This window comes from Gouania willdenowi, chromosome 16 (genome assembly GCF_900634775.1).
Source record: "Gouania willdenowi chromosome 16, fGouWil2.1, whole genome shotgun sequence".
Lineage (NCBI taxonomy): Eukaryota > Metazoa > Chordata > Actinopteri > Blenniiformes > Gobiesocidae > Gouania > Gouania willdenowi.
Window position 1 is genome coordinate 22,618,750 of NC_041059.1, and position 13,648 is coordinate 22,632,397.

At 43.2% G+C, this 13,648-nt stretch overlaps 1 protein-coding gene across 1 annotated transcript in view; it reads right to left on the bottom strand.

Annotated features, from left to right (window-relative positions):
- cdkal1 (CDK5 regulatory subunit associated protein 1-like 1) overlaps positions 1 to 13,648 on the bottom strand; it is a 259,308-nt gene that overhangs the window by 212,752 nt on the left and 32,908 nt on the right. Inside the window, exon 3 of the mRNA XM_028471816.1 lies at positions 8,125 to 8,209. Within this exon, the coding sequence (XP_028327617.1) occupies positions 8,125 to 8,209 (85 nt within the window). The remainder of the gene's footprint in view (positions 1 to 8,124; positions 8,210 to 13,648) is intronic.

Consider the following 13,648-nt stretch of genomic DNA (forward strand, 5'->3'; position numbering starts at 1 on the left):
TCTGCATGTGCATTTTCTTTTATCCTCCCTAATGTCATTTTGTGTTTCCATCACACAAAGGATGATAGACAGAGAAACCTTTATTCTGTATGTGTCTAGTGTGCAAGTGTCCTTCCTTGTCAATAGAGCAATTACTGCATTAGCATTACAGCTAGGTGATTTCAGGAAAAACTGTCGCATCAACTAGGAAGTCATTTTCAAAGTATTTGATGGCTTTTGATAGACAGGTTCTATACATAAAAACAAGAGCATTCATAGAGCGCAGATCTCCACCAAGTGTCAAATATCCTCCCGGCCAGATATTGGCCTGTGGGTGCTTATGTGAGGCGTTTTTATGAGCCTTGCAGCAAGGCTAGCGTTATGAGCTCTAAGGGTGCTTCTTTGGGTGGGCAGATGAGTCGGGCTCAGGCACATGGCACCGAGGCTTCATGAGTACGATAGATATAAAAGTACTACCCATATGGGCAGCAATGTTATAACTGCGAGTCAGAAGATCGTCAGTCAACCTGCACTGAGATCGAGGGCAGCGTGCATCCAGTCTCACAGCCTCATCTGGGGAAACTATCAGGGCTGCAATGGCGGGCTCAACTGGAGCTAGCTGTTCCAAGCCATAGCTGCCAGCATCATGCATGGCTGCCAGAGCCCTGTCATCGCTTGTATGATGGGAGAGAAACATCGAGTCTGAGGGTCAGAGGGAGGCACCACAAGGGCCGAGGTGTTTGGGGCCTGCCTGAAAAAAGCGACTGCCGTTCGGATAGGAACCGGGGATTCTTCCAACCCAAGGCGTGCCAAGGCCGTGCACATTGCCGGCTGCACAGTGCCACGGCTGGACACTGAGCCTACAGAAGAGATACTACTAGAACCCTCTGAAAAGGCATGAGAAGCCTGTGAGGCAAGCTCCTCTTGCCCATCACCATCAGTGTCAAACAAAGGACATGATGCTAACAGGGTTAGCCGCAAAGACTGGTGCACCGAGTTCAGTCTGTAGGTTAAGCAAGATGGCCTTAATCTGCGCAAACTCAGTGGTGAGAGCATCCACCTTGTTAGCCAGAGCATCAGTATACACACTCAGAACACCGGCCACCGCTTAGCAGCAACGTGCCGGGAGGCCCGTGTTGGCCTCACACAAGCGAATCCACCAATCAGAGTAACCACAACGGTGTTAGCAGAGCAGCGTAGCAACACAGCAGAGTAACCTTAGCTGTTTAATCACAGAAGAAAGAGCGACGTAGCCGCGGAGCTACCGAGTCTGAACCAGCACATAATCACAAGGCGAATCACCGCCGATGACAATAAAGTGTACGGTACTCACCTCAGGCAGCCCCTGGTAAACTGGTCACTAAGTCGAAGCGTTGCACTCACCTGCTGCAGACTGTGTTGTCCCAGCCCCACTTAAAGGGAAAACAGCGAGTCGCAGCTTCAAGTGGACGAGAACACTTGAGGCGCCAACCTTACGGTTACAAAGCTACAAGTGACAAGCTGTGAATAGCAAACAACCCGACCTGCTATCGTTATCCCCAATCGCGAGAAGATAGAAAGAACAGATCACGTGATGACACTGGTAGATATAGACTCTCTGTGTCATCCAGGTGTCGCAGGTGACCTTGTTGATATAATTACTCGAGCTGCGCATGCACGAGATGGAACATCCAGAGCTTTAAGCAAGGATGAAATAGAACAGCATGCGCAGGCTGCTGGTGGCCTATAATGATGCTTTGCGTGTTCTTTTGATGAAGCCAAGATGGTCAAGTGCCACAGAAACATTTGTCAATGCCAAAGAGAACTACGAACTTTGATATACAGCTTTTTGTGTCGACTAAACATGTGTGAAAATGAAATAATAGTGTCCCTCACAAATATAAAATGGAGTGAGACACGTTATCAGTCTGACTTGTGGAGACATTGGCCTAAATGCCATCTTAATTGTTTGTCTAGTCATTTTATTCTATTTTGGACTATGAGTCCAGAATAAGGTTGATTGATTGATTGATTGGCAATGGAACCATGATCATTCACATTTTAAAGACTTCATTTCAGGCGACCGTGGCTCAGGTGGTAGAGGGTCGTCTTCTGATCGAGAGGTTGGGGGATCGATCCCAGTAAGTGACTATGTGTCGAAGTGTCCTTGGGCAAGACCCTGAACCCTAAGTTAGTCCCAGTGGTCGACTAGCGCCTTGCATGGCAGTCCTGTCCCATTGGTGTGTGAATGTGAGAGTGATTGGGTGAATGAGCTGAGCACTTTGGGACTGCTTCAGTGTGGTTAAAAAGCGCTATATAAATCAAGTCCATTTACCAAAGAAATACGCTGAAATCTTCTTAAATGAGACGCAGCACATAAGGAAATAGTATATAAGTACGCAAAATTTTTGCACCCCTTTATTTGAGATCTTAGTAAATCTACACCTAGTCTTTTGTGCATGAGGCTAAAGATTTTGAAGAAAAACCCTAGCAAGTGTGGAGTTTTCTCACAACATTAGGGGATATCTATCATATTCATCATTGTACAGGTATTCTTTTGCTGCCAAAATTGACCTGGCTTATCAAAGCATGGATGTCCACAGTGGTATCTGGAAACAAGTTCCTACTCCTTTAAGTTGTTCCAAACATTTCCTGTCATGGACCAGTTTCAACAAGCAAAAATAGGTCCCACTTTTTCAGTTGGGCACCTACAAATTGACATGGGAACACAGTCTGCTTTAAAAAAAATCTTTAAAAAATAACAGCTTGAAGCAATTGCTTTTAAGTTGCAATGAGGTTTTACAATACATATACTCACAGATAGAAGGCTATATATAGTTGGATCTGGTCTATTTGTTGAAATCTGTTGAGGACGTATGTTCCAACTCGGAGTTTGCGATCCCAGGGGACTGGGCTTCTGAATGTCTGACTCTGAAAGGTCCGTAAAAAGACTGTTGGGGAACATGCTTTTTCATTCCTTGCTCCAATGCTATGGAAAAGCTTCCCCGCTGATTTTGGCTGGCTCCGTCCATTAATGTTTTTAAAGGGGCGGTATCAAGAAAAAAATCACTTTCACTCACCTAGCGGAAAATCCTCTTCCTGGCTCCTCCTACCCTAAGAATGTGAGCTCCTGCCTCTCAAACTAGCTCACAGCTAAAACAAACACTGCGGTTTAATATAGAATATACATTATACCTTATTGCAAAATATGTAAAGCTACATACACAAAATGTGTCCTCTGCATATAAACCCTCCCTGATGAGCAGTGGGCAGCAACGGTGTAGCATCCAGGCAGCAGTTCCATTTTTAATATCACCTCGCATCACCTTTGACTTGATTTGACGTGTTTGTGACACAATGCGACGCAGCAGTTGGACAAAACAAATGATTATCACCTTAAATGCACTATTCCTGTAGGTAATAAAGATGAAGAGGAGAAGAAAGTGACTTAGCAGCTTAACAGTGTTTGAAGCAGCTGAATTACTTTGCTGCTGCTGCTGTGATAAACACAGCCTGAAGCACTGAGACGGACTCACAATCACAACAGCCGCTGAAATAGCCATGTGTTTTATTGTAATGTGCAGTTTTTTGGCTGTAAACAATAACAACAGTGGGTGGTTAGCAAAAACAAAATTGCTTTGGTGATCACTGATCTCCTTTGCAAGAGCGAGGCATGAAGTCTGCATCTACAGACAAGCCTACTCATGAATATGCATAAATAAGCCCCAAAACAGCCCGTTTTTAGAACTGCTCAGAAAGTGACTTTTGAGAGGGCTAAAACTCTAAAACAGAACAAATGAAGATGGGTGAAAAATTGCATAATACCACCCCTTTAAGGCAAAGCTAAAAACTTGTTTTTACACTGTTACATAAAAACAGGAACTTTAGGACTCATATGTATGTCTTTCATATTATTGTTATGATTATTTTTATATGTTTAATGGTTAATCTATTTGATGTACAGCACTGTTGCTGGTTTTCCATTACAGATTTTCGTAAAATAAAAGCAATGTTTCTACATATCGACAAAGTACATTTATACATTCACTAAACACATACATTCACTCAGGGGATAGGGAAGTGCCTCTCCATTGGGGAATGGAGAGGCACCATAACAGGGTGGTGGGTAACGTCACACATTTGGGCCTGTCGGGTGGGGGCCGGGCCCCTCTGTTGATGGCTAGGCCGCCGTATGGGAATCGAGAGGGTGCGGTCGGGCGTGGCGGGGCGGTGGGTCTCTGGTGGGCGTGGGGGGGTGTTGCTGGGGGCTCTCTTTGCGGGGTCTCTCCGGGCGGTGCCGGCCTGGTGGGGCGTGGGGGTGCCCCTTCCCCACGGGTGGGGCTTGGTGCTTGTCTCGTCTCCTGGTTGCCTTGGGGGCGCACCTCGCGGCGTGTGGGTCCGGGTGGCCTGCCGCGCCGGTGTGGGGGGTGCTGGCCTCTGCTCCGGGGTTGGGGCGGGGTTGCTTGGCACTCCGGGATGGTGCTCTTTGCTGGGGGGCGGCTCTAGCTGTTCCGGTGGTTGAGGTCGGTATCGGCCGCTTGGTAGGTCTGTCCTGCTATCTGCGGGCTGGCAGGTGGGTGGGTTCTGCGCCTTTGGCGGGGGGCTGCTGCTCCGCATCGGTTGTGTGCCGTTGGGGTGCCTCGCTCCCGTGGTGGCGGCCGCCAGTCTCCCTTGCGCCGGGGGGGGGGGGGGGCAGTGCCCCGTGGCTTGCGCTGTCCGTTGGGGGGCGGGGCCTGGGCTGCTGTTCTTGCTCCGTCTGGGGCTGTTCGGTCTTGCTGGGTTGTGGCCTGTTTGTGGGCTGGGGTGGGGGGGCGCCCCCCGCGGGGGTTTGGCCTGGGGGCTCGCCCTTGGGGGTTCCCTGTCCTGCGGTGGTGCCCTTGGGGTCCGGCGGGCCTGGCCGGCTGGCTGGGCTGGTCCTGGCGGGGGTCTTCCGGGGCAGGTGGTGCGGGCCGTGCCCTACCATGCCTGTGGGTGCGGCGCCGGGTGGCCCCGGTTTGGGCGGCGCTCTGTGAGCCGGGCTCTGCGGTGTGGCTGGGCCCTTTGGTGGGGGGGGCTTTCTAGGGCTCATCGCACGAGCAGTATCAAGGAAAGGCGATCTGGCGCGCTCTGGGGTGCCTGGTATGTGTGCCTGGGGGCCGGCGGGGCAACTTGCAGCATCCCCTTGATGCCCTCGGCGACTATGGGCGTGGTCGCTGTCCCTGGGGGCGCTGCTCTTGGTGCTGCTTCCGTTCCGGGTCCTTCTGGCCTGGGGTCTGGTCCCTGCTGGCTCTGGGCCCGCCGGCGGGTGCCCGCTGGCTGCCCGTTTGGCGCGGCTCTGGCCGTCTGCGGGGCGTGGGCTTTGGCTCCGCTGCTGGGGTCTCGGGTGGGGGGCTCTCTGGGCCCTCCCCTTGGGGGTTGGGTGCTTGGGTGTGGGTGGGTGGGGTGGGGGGGCGGGGCGGGATGCTGGCGGGGGGCCTTGGGGTTGGGGTCGGTGGCGGGATGCGCTGGGTGCTCGGCTGCTTGGGGCTGCCTCGGAGGTGTGTGTGGGGGGCGGTGGCTGTCTCTCAGTCTGGGATCTTGGGGGCGTCTGGGGGGTTGCTCGGCCATGGGGGGGTGGCCTGGGGCTCCCTGGCCCCCGCTCTTTCTGCTGGCCTGGCTGCACCTGCGGGCCCGGGGCAGTTCCTGGGTTTGCGGTAGCGGTTTTTTGCACATATACTGGTATACGATGCACTGGCACGCCTTGGGATGTGGGATAAAACTCATACTGGGCTTGACTTTAGACATGTTAATCCCAAATACCTGCTTTAGGTACTACCACTCACTCATTCCCCCTGTCCACAGCCACCACCATTATAGTTAAGCTTCACACTTGTCACTATACTGGCTCGATTACACAACATAATAAGCACAATATGTTCTACAACTTCACATCTCACCCTCACTGTAAAAAAATCTATTCTTCCCCACCCTTTCTATTTCCTACCTTGAGTCTCTCCTCCCTGCTCCCTTTCCCCTCCCCCTCCCCCTCCCTCTCCACTTAGGTGTAACACTGCTCTCCCTTTTTATATCCTCCCTATAATAAAAGATTTCTTACCCTTCCTTAGGGAGGGCTGGTGATGGTCACAATTAAGCAATAAAATAAATCAATTTATTTTATTGCAATAACAAAACATGCATTTCTGTCTCATAATGATTGCACTTCTTGTAGTGTTGACCTTTGACAGCATGTACAGACAAGAGAAAAATAAATAAATAAATAAATGTCGACCAAGTAACCTGTTTTCATTGAACGCTGTTTTGGGTAGGCGCTTCGTAACTCCCTTGAAATCTCATCCCACGAGATGGATGCTCAGAACCTCCTTATAACACTCCATATTCCTTTCTTGTTTGCTGTCTAATGTGGCAGTAATAATTTTAAAGTATAATGCTTAGAAACCCAGTCCCCTCTTCCCCGGCCTCCTCTTCTGTTTACATGTTCTGCACCATGTTTTCTTGAAGAGAAGTGGTCACGTGACCAGGTACGTCACGATCTGTGACGTGTGTTTGCGGGAAAACTTTTTCCATAGCGCTTGTGTGACACATTTCAATATCGAAACGTCTGAAAGACCTTCTCATGAAAGCATTAAAACTGTTTTACAATATTTGAGTGTTTTTTCCAAAATTCAGGTTTTTCCATTACCAGTTTCTATTGCACCATTTAGATTTTGTGCATTTCCAATGGTATTTGAAATGCAGCTTGTGATTGATGTACAGCATCTTGACTTAAAGCACTCTATAAATGAATGTATTTTTATTACTATTTTAGCCCTCAATGTTATTGTGTAGCTCATACGATACACTATTAATATTAGCTTCATGGCGAGGTGACTCTTCCTGCTCAAAGGCAAGTACTCTCAGAAAACAGATTTTCCACAAAACAATCCAATGCTCTGAAACAAGGCAAACATAGGTGGCAAATCCTAAGATCCCATCTTCACAGTAAACTTAGAATGTTTTGTCTTTCCTGGAGAGCTTTCCATGTTATAGAATCAAATAGTGATTCATCCTCATTCAAGTCCTTTAATAGTCTATATCAGCCAAGTTCAAAAGTGCAAGCATTCTAAGCGACTTCTTTGCACATATTTTACACACACTTGCAGCTTAGTTGGTATCAACCTGTTTTAAAAAAAAATTTTAAGAAGTATAAAGGCTAAAAAGGAATCTGACAACCACAAATGAAAATAAAGTTTAAAACAAGCCAGTGAATTTCAAATGAATGCAAGTCTATCGCCTACAAATCTTTGAATCATTGCGCAACCTATAAGGACATCTACTTAAATTAAATAACAATTGACAGGCAGGTGAGTATGAAATGTCCTCCATAATTTCTCTTAACTTTGTGTTTCCACTCTTGCTATTGCTGGAGTAAGGTGCTCACTTTGTGTCTACACACAAGCTGATGAAGGTAAAAGTTGGAAACACACGACTCCTTTTCCAAAGATTTTGTCACAATTGGTTCTCACGTGCCGCTCTCAAGAAAACATTCTGTAAGTGCTTTACATCTTGAAGAAGTGTGTGGAAAACCAATGGTGTTCTCAATCACAAACTCCCACACTTATAATGACTGCGGTTCCAAACAAGATTCTATTGGCTTAAAGTGGTTCAGCGTCTTGATAAAGGACAATTGAACATTTTTTAGCCTGGGTTGGAAACATTCACTTTAACACCTGAATCACAGCCTGCCCATGCTTAATGCAGTTAGTGACAATACACTAATAGCATTTGGCTTATCCCCATAGTCTAGAATAAACTGTATTTAAAGTGAACTAAAACTCTATTCTACTTTGGAGCAAAGCTCTGACTATACACACAAAAACCCCAGAGTGGTTCAGTGTCAGACAAAAGCCTACGTACGGCAGATGTGTGAGTGTGCTACTGATGGAGGAAAACTAGTCAAAATGCAAAATAGTTTATAGCATAGTTTCTCTGTGTTTAAGCAAATCTGTGTGTCTGCATGCTTATGTGCGCCTGACTAAGAAAAAGAGAGTGGGTGGAAGATGTAAAGTTCGTAACTACAAATGTGTGCACCAAGGAAATACACTTCACACAAATTGACAATATACAACTTTAAATTGTTGGCTAAATCTATATCAATGTATAATCTATATCAACTGAATGGAATGAAGTATTGCACGAGTGTGTTTTTACTTGATTGAGTTTCTGAAGTGGTCTTCGGCAGGATTTTTCACTGTGCAGCTATTGAGCAGCCAAAGGTCTGCTTCTGTTGGATCATCTACAAAAGGAAAGAGAGCATTGATTAGAGTGTAACATATAACTGAATACACAGACCGATACATAAACACACAACAGGGCTGTAATTCTAAGTCCTTATACGACACAGTAGATTGTTCACCAGAAGGGTAAAATTAAAAATGAATAAAATACTGAAGCACGTACAATTAAAGGCTAAAACAAAAAAAATGCTAGACTCTTTCACAACAAAATAAGACAAACGTGAGCTTTTTCATGCCTATATAGAAAAACACAAACAATTGAGCATACGAAATCCCTTATCTCCACAACCCAGAATCATAAACCCATTGCATAAAACAGATGAAAACAGTACATGGCACTCCAAGTAAATCACACATGCATAATTGGTTTCTGGCATCATTCACTCAAGTTTACAGCATGTCACGGGTCAGCGTTACTATAAAAATCCGGTTTAATTGCCTGTTCAAGCTAAATTTCTTGATATTTTCCTCTACTGTAATTTTGGAAGCTCCGCAACTATCAGCTTTATAATATATAGTATACATTCATTTAACATAATACTCTCATACTTCCTGGGTAATGAGTACATGGTTTGATTCCTGTGTGTGTGCAAGCAAGGCATTTCTGCGGAAGGTTCAGAACTTGGTAACACTTAACTTGAAGTTTTATACATAAAGCTGACATTACGCTGTCATCTGTCATTAGCATGAATAAGGTGTCAAGTCAGGGACGAGAGAGAAAATGACACTACGAGCCCCTCACAGCAGTGCACACTCGACCAGAGTATGTGTGGAACTAACTGGACTATTGAGAGTGTTGCGATCGTGAGACAAAACGATCAAAAAACCAGGGCAAGCAGGTCGACTCTGCATGTTCGGGTGTAGGAGGAAGTTGCGTATGTGGGAATGGGGGGGGGGGACTTGGAGGACGGCAAAATAACGGTAAGAAATCCGTTCAATTCTGACCCAGATAACAAAATAATAATGTTGCCATCAAAAGCTCGGTCTTAGTGTTGTTTTATAGAAGGAAACCAATGTTGAAGTGTCCCTAATGCAAAAAAAAATAGCTTCAGTCACTGACAGGATTTTCAAGAAAAATGCCGTTTTCTCAGCTTTCTGTCAGAAACTGGCGATTTGTGTAAAACTTGCCAATTCAACTGCTGATTACGGAAGAACAAAACAAGCTAAAAACAAAACAAAAATTCTGATGAAAGTAGAGACTAATCCTTCAGAATCTGGTTTCAGATTGTCAAAGTACAAAATATTCTGTGGGTCTTTCAAAATCTGTCAAAACGCTCTAAAATGGCTGGCAGTGAGGGGGGGGCAGCCGTTCTGAAAATGGCTGGCAGTGAATGAGTTAAGTGTAGTTCGCTACATTATGACACCTTTGGAGCTATGTTGGCATTTTTTGGGTTAGGTGGAGGGATCTAGTGGGGTAGGTAGGGGTTAGGGTTAAGGTAACGAACGACACTTAATGACAGCCTTCATGCATGACATCTTATTCATGCTAATGACAGATACTGACAGTGTAATGTCAGCCTTTATGTATAAAACTTCAAGTAAGGAGTTACCAAAAAGTTTTGCATTCAAGAAATATTTAAGTTTGAGTCTCTGGAATTCACATTTGAAGTAAATACGGTAAGTAAGTTCCTGTCAGACACAAAGCAATAATCCAAACTTATTATCCAAAAATTTAAATAAATAAATCTACAAACTGAAACCGATGAAATCAGTGATAAAGAGAAAAAAGTTGACAAACAATGACAACTTTTAATCTATTTACAGACCGAAACCATCTTTTCTTTACAATCTAAAAAAAAAAACCAGCATGTGGAGGTTGAGCAGTTTTAGGTGATGGAATCAGACAGCCAGCAAGGCTTAATGATGCCTCACAAAAACAAAAATACAGCTGCATGTCTCCAAAAAGCAACATAAATAACGTGAGTCACTCCGGTATGACATGAATCATCCGTAGAATTTGTTTGTTGGGTATTCTAGTAATGATGCTAGTAATGATTGCTCGTTTTAGGAAATAAAACGGAAAAAAAAGATTAAAGAAAAATACATGTGTACAAAAAGGCGATAAAATTAGGTGAGGTTTGCAAGAAAAAGGTGCACATGTTGTTTGTTTGTTTTTGGGAGAAACCAACAGACACATACTGATATACTGATAAACACAAGGTTGTAGTGGGAGTGGTCGCAGCTGTGTTGTTGCCATTTCCTGTGTCCCGGGGGAGGCCCCAGACCAATAATGAGCTCTCAATCACAAAAGAAGAAGCTGAAAAACAACACAGGCAAGACTTGCCATGCTTGTATTTCTAGCCACTGGGTGTAGTTTACACTTATACATGTAAATGTTCAAGTTTGTGTTCTGTTTTTGTGGCAGTGTTAAAACAGTTCTAAATACCATCCAATGACATTCCTTGAAAAACTGCTGCTCGGGAACGTCTGGAATCTTTGATTTGCATGATTTTTGCATAGACAAGGTTCAGCCAATGGCGGAGGGGGTCATTTGGTTCTTTTACGATCAAGTATCATGAGGCAATTGGGGAGAATCTGTTAGAATAGAATGTTGCAATATCCTTTATCTGATGGAAGAAAGTCCCGGATTGTATGACTGGCTCCTCGGGGAAAGTTTGCTGGAGGAGAAGAAGCTCCTCCAGTTTTGTACAAGTTGTAAAAAGAGATTAATATGCATACATGCAGACTTATTAAATCAAAATGTATTTATATCATGCTTTTTGTATATATATAAAATATAATCCAAAGTGGTTTACATTATTAAAACTCTACATCCATTAAAATGATGTATGTATTAATGTAATTTATACAAGTGACTAAAGTCACAAAAAAGCTGGATATAACAGTTTGATGAGTGTATAACCAACACATTGAGCATTGATTGATAATTGTATTTTTTCTTAAGTCCAAATGTTTTTAATTCGTTACGAATTGTAACACAGTGGTTAAGAGCATAGTTTAAAATACATTTAAATTACAATCAATCCTAACGGAGCTTAGTAAAAATGACAAAATTAAAAGATTATTTGGGCAAATTGTAAAACAGTAACTATGTATAAAAATAAATGTAATTGTGAAATTAATGAATGAGCATTGAGAAGAATCAGTCTCGCATTTATAATGCAATTTAATTGGTTAGAGGAAGATGGAATCTAATTAAACCTGGAAACCAACAATGCACCCATTTCATGGCGTGCATTAAATGTACAATTATTTACCTTTTACACACTGCACTTGTCCACAGCGGTTACCTTATATCTACAAATATTATTTGTGTAACAATGTTTCACATACACACAAGCATTTATACACAATGACAACACTACTGCATTCAGTCTGCGGCCAATACATAGAATGTATGTTTCATACTTTCCTACTCTGTTCGACTGTAATGTATTCATGTGTCCAAAATGTAATGTATTCTAGTAATCTAAAGTTGTTGACCTCACTATACACAAAAAAAGATTGGACACTGCTCACGTGCGTGCGTTTCTGTGTTGTGGGGGGTCATACATAACACATTTCAATCATTCTACTCCCCATGGAAATGAAGGCAAAGAGCTATCAGAGCAGGTGCAGTCACCATATAAGTGTGGATTGGCCAAAGAACGAGGAACAGGGGTATGTGTCTGAACACATGTATAGGCAAAAAAGCAAGGTAAAAAAAAAAGGAAGTGATTTATTTTACATATTCAGGCATCTAAAAAAAAATGCCTATTAAAATTAATCAAATGAAATCATGATTTACAATGCAGGAAAATATACATGTTTACATTATTATATGATATCCAGCTTTATTCGCTGTACAATGTACTTGTGTGTGTGTTTTTTTTCATCCACAGGTGTATGCAACGCTGAGCAGAGAAACAGAGGTGAGGATCAGCTGCAGGGTCAAAAAGCAGAGAAACATACGCACTAAACAAATGTGCAGAATGGGAATATGTTCATTTCCCCAAACTCCAATGTTTCTACTGTATATGCAGATGTGCCATCACGCAAATAAAATGTAAAATAATATCCAACTCAGCACTGTTTCTGGTGTATGTGACCAGGGTTAAGATCATGTACGTTTATCCTGAAACCAATTACAGTAGTTTCTGCGGCTCTGCTCAGATGCTTATGAAGTAGATCTAGTCCAGATGCACAAAGTCAAATGGAGAAAGCAAGAGTAAAAATGACTTTCCTTAATGGAAAATATATATTCTAGATTCAATTAGTCACATACATGAAATACAGGATAAAGACTTGCATGAAGTAATACAGATCTGCTCTGATTTTAAGTTTCAAAAAGTATCAAATTCTGTTTTTGTTTACCTATTTACACGTCAGTTCAAAGTTTTGTTTCCAGTTCATTGACTTTCCCTAACCAGATGCCATTACTGACTTTTAAACATCAAAGCACATGCTGAAATCACACAGTTCTTTTGTGAGATTTGACATCCGTCCATTTGTTGTTAGACAAAACATGGTCCCAAAACATGCATTTGAGGGTATATTCCCCATCATGTGGCAATATCTGCTATTTTTGTTTCTAAAAAAAAAAAGTAAAAAAAAATACATAAATAAATAATAACAACATTGCCGTTTCCGGAAGTGAAGTACGTTTTTTCCATCTATTTTCCGCGATCACAGAAAATCGGATCCTCTAATATAGTAAGGATTAGTATTTGCTTACTAATACAAAATTGCTCCTGTACATTTAAGATGTCTCGCGTGTCTTTGGGTTTTATCATAATGTTCATTTCAACAGACAAAACGTACATTGTGCACTACTACCTTTGCTGTCCAAATGCAGGTGTTTTATACTTGTGTTAATAGAGAGGTGCAGTCCAGAATGTTTCAGACATTACCTTATTAATGAATGTGTAATTATTTAGCATTGACGAAAGCTAAATCAGGTTTGTTGGAGCAAGGAGATGACTAAAGTATGCAGTCCTCCAGGACTAGAATTGAGACACTGGATTTAAAGTGATTAAGAGGATTAGTTGCATTTACTTGCACCATCCTGCACACATTCACGCTCCAATGAGGATAATGGAAGGTGCATGTTGTTCATTGGGAGAATATTATGGTTGAGAGTCTTATCCAAGGTCACTTTGAAACATAGGCAGCAGGAGTTGGGATCAAACTGCCATGGTTAACACGAGAGGACAATCTGCTCACCCACCAAAGCAACAGTCGCGTCCTCCTTATTGTGTCTGTAGTTTATGTGTGGTGCCAGTATAAAGTAAAACTGGGGCTGTAGCATTTTACAGATAGACTGTAAGAAGTCTATCTGTTTAATCCCAAAGGTATGCATTTAAAGTATAAACCCTAGATTTTTCCCTTTATTATTCACCTACACACAACTTCATATAGAACAAACACTTCAGGCTACAGCGAGCAGTATATAAAGAACAGAAGCAGTGGTTGCATATAGCATGTGAAAAAGTCTCCGT